Source organism: Sitophilus oryzae, unplaced genomic scaffold, assembly GCF_002938485.1.
Source record: "Sitophilus oryzae breed Bouriz unplaced genomic scaffold, Soryzae_2.0 scaffold_1576_pilon_pilon, whole genome shotgun sequence".
NCBI lineage: Eukaryota > Metazoa > Arthropoda > Insecta > Coleoptera > Curculionidae > Sitophilus > Sitophilus oryzae.
Genome location: NW_022146254.1, coordinates 15716911 through 15731989, shown reverse-complemented (window position 1 = coordinate 15731989; position 15079 = coordinate 15716911). Strand labels below are relative to the sequence as shown.

The 15079-nt window shown below is 32.9% G+C and overlaps 2 protein-coding genes across 4 annotated transcripts in view; both read right to left on the bottom strand.

Annotated features, from left to right (window-relative positions):
• Window positions 1-458: 458 nt before the first annotated feature.
• LOC115879081 (probable dolichyl pyrophosphate Glc1Man9GlcNAc2 alpha-1,3-glucosyltransferase) lies at window positions 459-10917 on the bottom strand. Of its 3 annotated transcripts, none has more exons than XM_030895728.1 (7): window positions 10775-10917; window positions 10423-10695; window positions 10207-10376; window positions 9881-10117; window positions 9716-9821; window positions 5757-6033; window positions 459-896 (listed from the first exon to the last, which is right to left on the bottom strand). In XM_030895728.1, exons 2-7 carry the CDS (start codon window positions 10433-10435, stop codon window positions 473-475), a joined length of 1227 nt encoding a protein of 408 aa, XP_030751588.1. In that variant the 5' UTR covers window positions 10436-10695; window positions 10775-10917; the 3' UTR covers window positions 459-472. The 3 variants fall into 3 exon arrangements, with proteins under 3 accessions (XP_030751588.1, XP_030751586.1, XP_030751587.1); XM_030895726.1 differs by having other exon boundaries at window positions 10207-10363; XM_030895727.1 differs by having other exon boundaries at window positions 10207-10363; window positions 10423-10692.
• A 1543-nt stretch (window positions 10918-12460) lies between these two features.
• Window positions 12461-15079, bottom strand: part of LOC115879183 — a 33175-nt gene continuing 30556 nt past the window's right edge. The window contains 1 exon segment of the mRNA XM_030895875.1: window positions 12461-12680. Within this exon segment, the coding sequence (XP_030751735.1) occupies window positions 12465-12680 (216 nt within the window). The 3' untranslated portion in view covers window positions 12461-12464.

The window sequence follows — 15079 nt, the reverse complement described above, 5'->3', positions numbered from 1 at the left end:
AACGAACCTCCGTACCCACTGCACAACCCACTGAACAACGCATCCCCTTTGAGCAAAATGCATGTACCGACAAGCCGGCGAAAATGTTTGGCGCGCTCGGTTCGGTGAAATTTTGCTCGCGAACGCGTATTCACTTGCCGAATTCGGCTCTGCGCGCTCGGCTCGTTTGGTTCGTTCGGAGCAAAATGCTCTAGTGAGTACGCACCTTTAGATTATGATCTAAACAATCTCAAATACTAGTCTTTACTAGTCTTAATAAAAATAATAAAGCAAATTGTTTTTTTTAAATGAATCCAAAGCATTTATATTCAGAATACAAATTTTGAATTTTAAGGTGTTTTTGTAAGTTTAAGGGAGGAGCGTGACTAATCTTACGACATCTAGCTAATGAGGAGAGCAGGGGAGGGATAAAAAAAAATCATCTATCTTATACAGTAGGTATTAAAAAAAACACTTCCTATTTTATTTACATTTATTTTCTTTTGGTTTTTACATTACTATTTGGACTTAAATTTAAGAAATAAATATAATATTTACACCAGCAATACAAAATGCCTAAGGCACAATAAACGGAAGTTAACATCAAAGGTAAAAAGGGGAGTCTTTTATCTAATCTAAGCACTTGATGGACGACATTTTCGTACAAAAATACACCTGCTAAGCCTATAATGTAAGCGCTTTCCAAAGTGCTTAGCAATGGTAAAGCCAGTTTGTTGAATTTGGGCAGATGAATTTTATACAAACTATAAAAGGAATAGGAGGAATACAAGACAAGTAAAAGGACTTTAATAGAGAGTAAAGATGAAGGGAATAATAGAGGAAAGAGGGAATAGTGCCCTGTAGTAGAAAGTATCAGGAATATCTTGGCATCTGTTGGCTCCACTATGGATAATATGCTGAAATAAAAAAAAGTTCAGGAGGTATTTATTATAAAAATAAATAAATGACACCTAAAATCTTAATCATTATGTTTAAAAAAATTTAGACACTAAATACAGGGTGTCATTGAAATGGTGTAAAAAAATTCAAATGGTGATACTGAAAAACTATTTGGAAAAGCGGAAAGGGTAGGTAATTAACATAAACTTATGAAAGTTATGGCGGTTCAAAAGTAACCAAGTAGTTATCAAATAATTAATTGAAAAATCAAAATCTCATGATTTTTAAAACATCTTATTGCTTTAAAAAACGAAATAATCCACTAGATTTCTACTTCTGGGACTATTTGAAAGCTTTGGTTTACTCAGTGCCGATTAATACTGAAGAGCAACTACGGCAACGCATTATTGACTGTTTCAATCAAATTTGGACACCAAGGATATTCCACAGTAGGGTACGCAGATCTTGAAGCAGATGTCTGCATTCAAATGAATGGTGGTCACTTTAAACATTTACTATGAATGAATTAAGGAATGCATTATTTTAATAAGGAATTTTGGTAATTGGTTTATTTCGTTTTTAAAGCAATAAGATGTTTTAAAAATCATGAAATTTTGATTTTCCAATTAATTATTTTAATAACTACTTGGTTACTTTTGAACCGCCACACTGTGTTCAATTTTGTCAAATTAGCCGGCAAAAAATATTAGTGAAAATTACTTAACTTTGATTACTAACTATATCCGATTTTATATGTTAGGTATCATAACATTACATTATTAATAATATAATTAATAAGAACAGGTCGTATACAGGGTGTATAATAATTAAAAACTTGGAAAAGTTTCTTTATTTTTTATTTTAAATAGATTTTGGTCGCGATCATTTGCATATGTTAGATATTTAAAAATTATCATATTCTAAGAATAATACTATGGATCTTACAGATTTTGCTAACAGTTGCTTTTAAAAAGTCAACAACCTCCAAGCGTTTAATCTGGGCAATACGTCCTAAAAAATGGCCTGGACTTAACCGACAGACTAGGACGGTAAATTTGTAGGTTTGGTAAAGTTGTCTAATGGTTTAACTATCAACTTAACTTTATTAAAAAATTGAAACCTCATAAGACTTGTTTCTGCTAGTTCATTAAAAAAATGTATATTCTAATAATTTAAAAAAAAATCTAACAATATCAAAATTATTTACTCATATTTAATACTCAACAGAAGAACATTAATGTCAAAAAACTTACCAATAATTGCACTTTCCATTTTAGATAGTATTAATGACATATAACTTTTTTCACGGAATACCCAAATTAAAAACTTTATTCATGTGCAAATAACAAGATTATTTAGTTTCGTTTGTCAACTATACTACATTTTCAATCAAAATAACAGTAAATTCGCAACGACCTTTGACATATTTGTTAATGAATGTTCTTAGCAACTATTTCAAAGCCTACTTATGGAGTTTTTGACGCCGCTTAGCCTCATCAGATTTTTTAATATTTTCCTGTTAATTTTTAAAAATTGACCACAGTGCGCCATAACTTTCATAAGTATATTATGTTGGTTAACAAGTTAGCAACCCATCAGAACAAACTCTTTGCCTTCAATTTTCTCGAAAACCATCGATCTGGGCGATGTGCAACAAGAGTACCTTTTTTGTAGGGAAAAGTATGTAGTTTTCAAAAAATGAACCCACGTTGCAAAAAAAATAACCTCAAAAAAGTTATTCACGAAACAACCCCCTACCCTTGCAAAAACTACCCTTTCCGCTTTTCCAAATAATTTTTCAGTATCACCATTTGAATTAGTGTCAAAATTTATGGCAGATAATTTTTTTTCGAAATGTTATCTCGTTTGTTAAGCCTGCAATTTGAAAACAACCGTTTTTTAAATTCACCCTTTCAGTGCCCCTAACTCCCTTAATATGCATTTTCCGCCATATACTTATAGGGACTTTTTTTATTATTTTTAGGAGTACTATCACCCCCTGATTTTTTTACACCATTTCAATGACACCCTGTATTTACGTATAATTATGTGACAAAAATTAGCTAGAAGAAATAAAATGCTCAAAAGCTGGCGGAGTTTTTGTAAACACCGTCTTTGACATCTTCCAATAAAAAAAGTTCAGACTGGCTGAATGACAGCATTTGGACATTATATTAATAGGCGAATACACACTGCTTTGACTAATTAATATGATCCTAAAGTCTGTCCAACGAGAAGATCCTTGACAGTGATAGATGTGTCTGTCATTTTAATTTCAAAGTAGTTTATTTTATTTTACAAAGAAATAAGTTGGTACAACTGGAACGCATAGCAGGAAATTAATATATGTATTTAAAATTTGACTGACAAGTAACTTCAAAATATTGTGAAAAAAACTGTATAAAACTGAAAAAATGTAATCGAGTTATTTTATTTAATAAAAACGGTATGTGTTAATACAAAACAAACAAAAAGAAGACACCACATACCAAAAAATATAAAAGAACTATTTCTTACTTTCAAGCTTTATGAAACTTCCCGCATTTATGATTATATTTATCGATATAACTTATGTACAAATACAAATTTGTAATATTCCGCAGGAATAAATAAAACAACATAAATAAAACAAACTATTTTATTAATAATAACACTTACCAAATTTTATACCTCACAGGTTGACTAATTAACTTTAATCTTAATTTTTTAAACTAGTACCTTTTGACATTATTTTTCTGCAGTACTAAAATCCATTATTTACCTATCGTGTAATGTCGATATTTTACAGCTACTCCAGTTTTTAGTATGGTCCTTCTACCATATTCGAGATGCACTTATCTACGACGAGATGGTATACGAACTTTATTGATAGTAACTTTATTGGTGTATCTGTATAAGACTTTCTGCCTGGGCAGCAAGTATTAACCATAAACTGTGCTCTGGATTCTACAGTTAATTTTTACTCGATTTTTCCTCCACTTGACTTCAAAAGACACAAAACGCGTAATAACACGAATCAAAATGCATTATCTTCCAAAACGCAAGGTATTTGTCAAAAGTTGTCACAAAATTATAACCTATAATTTGGCAAGACTTTGACAAACGTCAAAAATCTAAAGGCGAGTTCATACGCATCGGCGTCCGTTTGTCGTTTATCGTTCCGTCAAACCAATAAAATTGAAATACGATCTGTCATTTTTGAAATAAACCAATAAAACTGGTTCAAAACAACAAGTGACGACGCATGACGAATTTATATTTAAACCCATCCATAGTTAACTTAAAAATTATTAGAAATTTTTTTTAGTAAAATAAATAGATTGGTATGGGACGTCATCTGCTTTTCTTCTGTCATCGTCTGTCGAAATCTTACCTGAGAAAAAAAACAGAGTATATCAAGTTTCTCTGCTATAAGTTTTCGTTTACAGCAAATTTCTGAGATTTATGTCTTTATCTTTTTATTTTATAAGAGTAATCTTTATTTATTTTTATTTTATAAGAGGCATGAATTAATTATCCATTGAATATCGAAATAATTATATAATGGGTATTCCATTTAAAAAAAAGAATAGCCTGCTTTAAAAGTGAGCAATGTTCAATATTAATTTGGTTTCACCTTGTATAACTCGTTTTTTTCTATACAGGGTGGCGCACCTCATTCGTCTCGGTTGATTATAAGAAAACGGAAAGATATAGAAACAAAATATTTTATGGGTATATGTGGGGAGGCAATGTGTACAATTTAAAATTATTTTGAAATATACAGGGTGTTTCAGAACTAAGATCCATACCAAAGTTATGTTTTTTCTTATGGAACGCCCGGTATTTTATTTCATTTTTAGATTCTTGGGCCCCAAAAAGGTATTTATTATAAAGATTAAATGTGTTTAAATGCTTTGGTTTTTGAGATATTTAAATATGCATGCTACAATAGAATATATTATTAACACCCTGTACATTACTTTTTAGAATTAATTCTCGTGCTGAGTTTAAAGGTAGGGAAATAAACTTTACTGAAAAATTTTATTGCTTAATTAAATTTATACAGGGGTCCCAAAATTTGCTGATCTATTTTAAATATTTATTTTACATACAAGCTTCGTTATTTCAAATGCAACACCCTCTATTTTTTAAAATAGATCGAAGCAGATTCAAATGCTCTTTCAAGCAATATTAGAGTCTGCTATATCTAGCTCAGATTTTGAATAAAAAGCGATTTTTCATTAAAATGACAATCAAGATGGCTGGTGTCCATGGCAATTTTCTAGTGACAGTAACTATTTTCAAAATCGACATTAGTTTATGGACATTATTATTTAGATTTATAGCAGTTTACTTAAGTTTACCTATAATAGTTTAATAAATAAGTATTCATTATATTTTATCAACAAAAATAAAGCAGTATCTGCTAGCGGAACGAGTGGACATCTTCCTAGTGATTTTATTTTGTGAGGAAAATTGCCATTAGTATATTATTGCCAAAATTGCCATTGTTAGCGGGGCTTATGCTAAAAGATATCCAAATAGAAATCTTCCTGATAAGCATTCCTTTGAAAAAAACTACTTGTTCTATTTCGCACAGCTGGTAGTGTTGTTTATAAAAAATCTATTAGTGAGAAACCTGTAGTTGAAAGTGAAGAAAATGAATTTGCCGTAATTGGCTCTTTTATAGAAAATACATATATCTACAAGTCATCGTAAAATTAATCAACGAACTACTTCTTCGTTTTTCTTGATAAAATAATATAAATACATATTTAATAAATATTATTTCTTAAATACATACTAATAAAACTAGTAAAACAAATGAAAAATATATTACGAATATTACTAAATGTAAAATAATTAAAAAAGGCTATAAAATCTATAATTCTTACCTCAGAGGTATAATAACCATCAAAATAGCTTTTTCGTGAACGTGCCATCCAAAAAGGAATGCAGTAAGGCCACACAATACCAGACATCTTAAAAAATTCGTAGCATTTTTGTTCATAAAAAATAATTTTATCGTTGCCGGTAATACAAAAGCTACAGTGAGCAATAAAGTCGTTATTGGGACAATGTTAGGCAACACTGTATGTGTAAATTCTTGAACTAATCCACCAGTCATTGTCGCTACAGAACTATTTCTAATCGGTATGTTCAATTTTGGAACTAAAATTGTTAATATTATGCTTATTTATACAGAGTTGTTCCCCACATACGACACGGAGTATTGTAGCTAAACGATTAGATTTTTTCAAATTGTGAGTTTTGAGTTCGTTGAAGAACTATTAGTGCTACAATCTAAAAATAATTTTAGAAGATACAGAGTGTCCCAAATAAGTAAAAAATATTATAGTTGTATTTTTTTAAATGGAACACCCTGTATATTATTATATTTTTACTTTCTACTATTAAAATAAAGGTAATTTTGATTAAGGTTTATCACACTTAGTACAGACAGTATAAATGTCAATATTCAATGGGTATAGTGATAAATGAGGTCTAAATTATAATAAAATTCATTTTCTACGAAAACTTGAAGAGATAGGTAAAAAATGGTATAATACAATTTGATAGATAATTAAATTGTGCATCTGATTCGCGTAAAATATATAGGGTGTTCTATTTAAATTAAACAAGTTATTGCCGTTTAAAGCTGATAATTATTTAATATAAACTTTTGGACAATCTGTATAAGGTAGTATAATTTTTATTATTGCAACACAATATCTGATCAATAAATAATCTTCAGTAAATATTTTTTGTACTTAAACCTTTAATGGGCCCTTAGAGAGATGAAGCCTTAATTTTTTTACTGCAGTTTCACAAAATTGAAAATATTTCAAAAACAGTAAGATTTAAGTGTGATTAACAAGAATTAATAAAATAATATATAGGGTGTTCCATTTAAAAAAATACAACTATAATATTTTTTACTTATTTGTGACACTCTGTATCTTGTAAAATTATTTTTAAATTGTACCTCTAATAGTCCTTCAACGAGCCCAAAACTTGCAATTTGTAAAAATCTAATCGTTTAGCTACAATACTCGAGGATGGAGAGCTGGCCTCTGTGGAGCCGTCTCAGATACTGGCTTTTCTTAGAGCCCTGAGACTGTATGATGAGTTATAACTCGTTATAACTCAAGAAAGGGGAACACACAATACATCTATAAGGTCGCGGTGATTAACTCCCCTCCTAAACATTCTACAATACTCCGTGTCGTATGTGGTGAACAACCCTGTATATACAGTGTCTTGGGCATATAGATTTGGCAAAGAAAATAGTTTCTTAGAAAGGGTATAGCCGGATTAATATAGGAAATCTGCCCTCGCGGGTTTTTTGACTCGCACTCTGAAACTTTGAAAATCTCGAAAACCGTTTGAGTTAAAGAGCTAAAAATTTAGGTGAATTATTTTGATTCGACACCAAATCGATCCCCTGAGTGCGAGTAAAAAAACCCGCGAGGGCAGATTTCCCATATTAATCCGGCTATATAGGCCAGTCATTTAAGACATCCCACATCGCAAACGGAACTGTCGATACTCAAAAAAACCCAAAATTTTGGTACTTATTTCAGTTTTTTTGAAAAAACTATGTTAAGAAAGCATTTTTCAAATTTAATTGTTCTATACTTTTATAAAGTCAACTAAATTTCCTATTATTTAACCCCAACCCGAACCCTCCAGGCCAATTCGTTGTTCAAATACAGCCAATCAAATATCGGCAATTATTTTAAAAAACTAAAAATTTATGAGTACGGTTACATTCCAAAGCACGTTTCGGCTAAACTAATGGCTCTAAAGAAAAGTCATGAGAAATAGAGTTGTAGAGATTTTATTCAGCTTTAATTTGATGTAAGAATGAGGCCGCTAGACGTCATATTTTGCTCAAAAACCCAAATATAGTAAAACATCGAAGTTTGGGGGTATCATTAAAACATATTTTATTAAACGTAATTAAAAATAAACAACATAAATGTAATATGTATAAACTAAAAAATATAATACAAAAGCTCTACTTTACTTGGCCCTCTTAGAAGGACCGGGCCCCATCCATTCCGGATCAGTTAGGAGGGGGGAGGAGGAGGAGGAGGAAGGACATTCTCTGACGATAGAGGTGGGTCTTCATATGTTAAATCGTCCAATTCCTCGTCCTCCTCATCCAAGATAATGGGAGTAACGTTGCTGCAGCTTCGCCCTTGGCAGAAGGAACAGAGGATGGAGCACTTCAGTCTTGCTTTTCTGCAAGTGCAGGATCCTATGCAGCCTTTCTTGCATCTGCAAGCAACCATCTTAAGCAGGTTTTGAGGGGCACGCATAGTTATTGCCATAAGACCCTGTTGACTGGTGGTCCATCCTCAGTCGGATGGATTTTTCTCGACCCCCAACCATTTTTGAACCTGGTGGTAGGTTCTCCAAAAATGATATTTGGCACCTTCTGTAGTTGGGGGGAGGCGGGCAAGGTTTATTTTGGCCATTCCTGTCGATTTTACGAATGTCAAGTATCGCATGCTGTTCAGCGTGCCGTGATCCCCTCCATAGAGGTTCAACAAAATCTTCTCGCCAGCATTTCCTACTTCTTCCTGCGTCGAGTTTGGATCAAAGAAAATGTTGGCGAGGTCGGGTTTGGCTTAAATTGTAGGAAATTTAGTTCACTTTATAAAAGTATAGAACAATTAAATTTGAAAAATGCTTTCTGAACGTAGTTTTTTCAAAAAAACTGAAATAAGTACCAAAATTTTGAGGTTTTTGAGTATCACGGGAGTAGCACAGGGTTTTGAGGGTTGCAAAATTGGGCATAACTTAGTCTTATAGGTCCTAACAATATATTAAAAAATGATAGATACAGTCCCGTTTGCGATGTTTGCCTTTTTAAATGTCTTAGATGACTGGCCTAATACCCTTTTTATTCTTGATAAATGACTCTGTATACCAAAAAACTGATAATAAACTAAATAGTAAAAATTGAATTAGGCCTAGTGTTGGTATTAAATGTATAGGGTGTCTCATTTTCGCGTGTGTTACAGCGTTTCTCGTTTATGAGTAGAGATACAAAGTTATGAAAGTTATACAAAGAGATTAAAAATTATGGTTATTACACGCTATTTTCTGTGTGTAGAATTATTGCACAGGTGCATCACAAATATCAATAACTCTGACTCTGACAGCCTGCTCTCCAAAACCTGCACTAGTTTATTTTTAGGCCAGTTTGTTAAGATAACACATAAAAAACAAAATTATCTGGTTAAATTACATTAAATAAACTAATAATACTATTTTAAACTAGGTTGACTTATGTTATAAAGTTATATAATGCATTTTTTTACCTTATCTATGAATATGTATAGGGTATAATATATTTTTAGAAAGCTCAGGGTCAAATAAAATAAAAAAAAATTATACAGGGTGTCCTGTTTAAAAAAAACATAAATTTGACTCATATTTTGAAAATAATAGCTCCCAGCAAAAAACTAGTTACGCCACTGCATTCTACGTGAAAAACTCGGCGGAAGTCAGTTTTCAGCTTTTCGATAAGTGATACTAATTAAAAAGTTAAGTTAATTAAGCAAAATTCGCCCTGTATTTCAAGAATCAAGAGGGCTAGGACAAATTTATGTATAGCATCTCAAGTTTAATAAAAAAGTAGCACAGTGACGTAAAGACGGCATCTTTGTACCTGTAAAACACACGAAAATTGACACCCTGTACAGTTGTGAGTAAAGTATCTAGTACCTAATAGTATTAAAAAAAAATTGTTTATTAATGTTGATAGTTTGCTGAGATATAGAGCTTTGATCAAAAATGAAAACATCTTAGTAGTAATTTCTTTTAAAGAAATATAACTTACAAAGAACCGTTGCTGATTTATCTGCAACATTATACAGAGCCCAGAAATTTGGAGCCCAATAAGCATGGCACAAACCCCTTTTAAACGGGAATAACCTAGAAAGAACCTGGAAATATTTACTAGTAGTACTTTTTAGTGAAACATAATTATTTTAAATATATTTACTTGTGGTATGTCAGCAAAAAACGGTCCAAAACTAGCTACAAACACACTTATTACTATAGATGCCAATTTATGAAAATTTTTAAGCACCTTCTTGGTAAAGAGTGTTTTTGTTGAAATAGATACAGGTAAGCAGTAATGTCTTAGGAGATAAATAAAATACGCTGGAGCCAAATAGATGTAAATATGTTTCATATTGAGTAAAAATGTAAACCAAAACGCTGACCAACAATACCTTTCCTAAAAGTAAACTTTGATATTATAGATGCTCTTTAATGATCTTCAAAAAAAATAATTTTATAAATAAAATAGAGAAAAATAATAAATACCTTTAACAAATTTGCAATAGATAAAAGCAAAATCCCATACATTATGCCATTATATTGAAAATGAATATGATCTACCATTAATAGTCCACAATTTGTTATTAACAAAATAGGTAAAACAACATCTCTTTTCCAACCTTTAGGTAAGGCTTCACATGTTCTAAAAAACAATTCTAAAGTACACATCTAGATAATATACACTTTTTTTACAAATCTTACTTATAAACGCCATAAATATAAAAAGAATCAGTTAAAATCACAGAGAGTCTTTGGAATAAAATTGTCTTGTCTGACGAATAACCGATGTTATTAATATTAAGCATTTCCTTGTCGAAATAGACCGCAACTAAGGATAACAAATATTCGAACCAGGCAAAAAATGGTGGATAATCCAATGTCCATTTAGATGTAGCCTCATAATACCATTTGTTAAAAGGTAGACTGTAAGTTATAGCTAACCAATTTCTGTGGACTTCAAAATCAGTCGATCTACTAAAATATTTTAAAATATGTAATAATCTGCGATTAGTACCGGCAATTTATTAAATAAATCTAGAGCTGTTTGACTTACTAAGAGGGAATTAAAAGTAACTTGACACATGATGTTAATAAAGAAGTAGTTCCTATCATTTTCCTGAAGTTATACCATGCATATAATTAATATTTCTTATCTCAAGCTAAAAAGAAAAGGTGGTGTTTTCAAAATTTTAACCTTAAAATTTTTATAGGTTAGATTTATTTTGACGTTTACAGTTTTTTGTTATAAATGCTGGGAGAAGTTATCGATGTCTTTAAAACATCGATGTTCTGTCCCTGTCATCATTTAATAATTATTTTTTTTTAAACAATACCACTTTTATATCTATTTTCATGAAAATTGTTGGTGCTTACAATTAATAGCTCAAACCAAACCAAAAATGTGTACGATTTTTTTGGAAAGATGTAAATAATTAAGTTCCTCTTCTCCAGTATTTTTTTGACAATTTAAAAGTCCCCAAGTCCCCAGTTGGTCCCCAGAATATCTCCAGATATCTAGGGATGATCTATTGTACTGCAATTGACTGCAATCATAAAAAAATCAATGTAAAACCGTTGATTGAAAACCGTTCTTTCAATCCACGGTAAAACTCTTTAAAAATGCAAAATGACTTAAAAATGACAGCTGTAACTTCTATTTTAATTCCATTTAGATTAAAGATTTAGATGCTAAATATATAATGAATGAGTTATAAATAAAACAATAACAAACAATACCATTTTTTAAACAGTAAACAAAGATATTCTCATGAAATGCTATGCTATGATTCAATTCACAATTTAGAGAAAAACACTTCCAATTACTTGGCAAACCGGTTTGCGCAAGCTATTTTATACAGAATTTTTGCTTTTGTTTAGTTAAACTGTGACATATTATTAATAAATTAAATTATTATATTGTTTAGCCAAAGAGTAGTTGTCTACTTCTCGACTCTTTGGTATAAAAAGGGTTTAAAAAGCATCGATGTTTCACATCTTTCGCTTCGATATCTCATCACTATTTGAATTTTACTTGTTGTCAAAAACAGCTGTTCTTAAAATCAAAACAAGTGGTGATGCTTGGGTAATGCGTTTATCACCGGTTATGTTAAATCTCATCAAATTCTCCAAAATAATGCATGTTTTCATTAACTTTTAGAACAAGGTAATTAATAATAATATATATCTTTAAAGTACGAAGTTTTAAAAGCATTATTTTTAGATGTAACATGCAATTGAAGACATATTAAACTCTACATCTGATCCAAAATGGTAATGCACAGGGCTTTATTTACATGGTTCGTCTTGCTGGTATTTTTTATCCTATTATGCTTAAGACTGGAAGGTAGAATTCACTGGAACTGGTTTCTCATTTTTCTTCCTTTATGGATATACGACTTAATATTATTAATCGACTCAATATTCCATCTTTTTATTTGCTGTGTTCACGATAGAATTAGAGATTTATACAAGAACAAAAACCTGCTTTTGTTCGTCGTTGTAGTATTACTAATTATCGGTAAAACAGTTTTAGGACTATATCTAGAATATAAGTCATTAGAAATCAAATTAATTCATGTACTGATACCTTTTTGGGTATTACTAGCAATTCTTATTGGTAACACGTCGTATAATTTGTTTAAAAGTATAAATTATTAGGAATAAATATTTTTATATTTTTTACTGTAACAATAGTATGGTTGTTTTAATTTTTAGATAATATAAAATCAAAAAAAGGCTATGCTTTAGAATGGATTATATTTATCTGTAGCATACAATATATCTAAAGCCTTCAAGAAAGCTCTATAATCCACCTCGTCGTGCATTCCTCTTTCAAATCCAAAGCATTTGCATATAACATCGAATTCGTTGTTTGATATCAAGTTGTACATTCCTCGTAATGTGATTGCCTTTAAGAAGTTTGTTCTGGTCACTGTGCCACATTTTGTTTTGTCGAAATCCTGTTAATTTCACAGAAAAAAACTGTTAATAGGTATTGCTACAGGGTCCTGAAATAGTACATTGGGATGTGTAGGTCCTATAAAAAAGAACTAACGAATTTTGATTAAGTGCATACCTAAAGTATGTACTAGGACCTATTCCAGGAAAATATTTAAACTGGGAAGATCCTGTATATTATTGCATTTTTGACTTCATCCTTAATTACTTTATTATTAAATTTGTTTTAATAATTTGAGAAATATAAATGAAAAAATATATTTTTTTCAGCCTTTAAAAAAAATATATAATGTGTCCCGAAATAAAAACTGTGCCAGGTAATTACCATAACTGGACTGTACTTACTATATTACAAATATCGTAGTCTTAAATCATACAGGATGTTCAAAATTTCACGCCAAAAAAGGAACATTTTTTTATTTAAAGTAGGTATCATTTTTTAACGTTTTTGTAGATATTTGCGGTATTATAACATAATATGGCTCTTTCAACGGTAAAATACCAGGCAAAATATCATTACTTTTTTTTTTTTTTTTTTTCCACAATAAGGGGCCGTCCTCTGCCGGAAACACTGCGACCTGTGAGGTCTATTGTGTTTGTCCCCTTTCTATATCTGCACCCATTCTCCTATCCCTGTGCCCTGCACTAACTTATGCAGGTCCTTGATAGGATGGGAGCATAGTTCCTCCGGTTCTAGCCTAGCTTTCCCAAATAAAAGTGTCGCTTGCGATCCAGAGCCTCGCAGTGACATATTATGTGCTCCGCTGTTTCAGGATCTTTATCGCAGAGTCTGCAGCAAAGACTTCCTTGATACAGATTGAGCTTGTTCAGGTAACACTTGACAGCCATATGTCCTGTCAAAGAGGCCTGTTGTAATCCGCAATTTATTCCTGCTAAGCATTAGCAGTTCTTTTGCGGTTTTGCAGCTAGGTCCTTGGATAAAAGCCTTGCTGTGCCTGTGCCCCTGTCTGTTTCTCCAGTGGACATTCTGCTTTTCTCTGATCCAGAGTTTTAATGCACTACGGGCCATACATTTGGGTATTCCCAGTACTGGCTCTGGACCAAGATAAGATGCCGATGATCCTTGCCTAGCTAGCTCATCGGCTTTTTCGTTGCCTTGGATGCCGCTGTGACCCGGCACCCAGAATAATTTAATTCTGTTCCGTCGAGCCAGAGCTTCCAGTTCACCTAGGCATTCCCAGACGAGTCTCGACGATACCTTTGGGCTCATAAGCGCCCCAAGTGCTGCCTGACTGTCTGAGCATATATTGATGAGCTTATCTGAATAAGCTCTTCTATTGTTTTCTCTCGCACATTGTAGAATGGCGAAGATTTCTGCCTGGAATACGGTTGAGTGTTTACCCAAGGAAAAGGATAGACTTACCCTTGGTCTTTCCCCAAATACTCCAGCTCCTGTTCCTTCAGCGGTCTTTGACCCGTCTGTATACCAGGTTAGTCCATCCTGAAGGAATGTTATATCTGTCCACATTCCTCGATCCATTTTGTTCACCTCGAATGGTTTGTGGTAGTGATAAAGAGGGGTCATCTGGTCCGATCTCATTTGGAGTAGAGGTCCCCCGATAGGATTTCCCATCTTTGTGTGTCCTGTTTCTGTCCTATTTCCCAGAGACAAGACACTTTGTTGTCGATAGAGTCCCATTCTTGCCTCCGCCTGGATCACTATGTGAAGAGGCGGAAGGTCCAGAAGCGCCTCCATTGATGCAGTGGGCGTTGATTTCATCGCCCCTGTTATGCTCAGACAAGCAAGTCTTTGCACCTTGCTGAGGCTGAGCATTGTTGTTTGTTGCATTACCTTAGGCCACCATACCAAGGATGCATATGTTACTGAAGGCCTCACCACTCCAGTGTACAGCCAGTGCACCATCTGTGGTCTAAGGCCCTAGATTTTTCCATGAAGGCGTCTGACTACCGCTAGTGTAGTCACCGCCCTCCTTGTGACATTTTCCAAATGTCGGTTCCAGGTCAGTTTGGTATCAAGCGTGATTCCTAGATACTTGACCTCCCCCGAGAGAGGAATCTCATCACCGCAGAGTCTTAGAGGGCCTAGTCCCTCAAGTATTCTGCGCTTGGTGAAGGGGATTATTACGGTCTTTGTAGGACTAATATTTAGTCCCTCCCGTGTCACCCGTAATTCCACAATCTTCAAGGCCCTTTGCATTCGCTCCCTTACTGTTGTGTTAAACTTACCTCTGACTAACACGACCAAATCGTCTGCATATCCCAGAGTGTTGAAACCAGCCCTGTTGAGACTATTAAGCAGTCCGTCCATAACGAGATTCCACAGCAGAGGGGAGAGAACTCCCCCTGCGGGCATCCTCCCCGCCACCCGGACCGCAACAGTCTCATTTAGGAGGGTGGTATATGCCACTCGACTTTTGAG

Bases quoted from the DNA above. Each gene is read 5' to 3' on its own strand.
- LOC115879081 (XM_030895726.1), bottom strand. From the start codon at position 10,833: ATGATAGGAACTACTTCTTTATTAACATCATGTGTCAAGTTACTTTTA. The intron at 10,696-10,774 runs GTAAGTCAAACA...AAAATATTTTAG, and splicing joins TTACTTTTAATTCCCTCTTA to TAGATCGACTGATTTTGAAG. The intron at 9,822-9,880 runs GTAAATATATTT...AAATATTTCCAG, and splicing joins TTTTTGCTGACATACCACAA to GTTCTTTCTAGGTTATTCCC.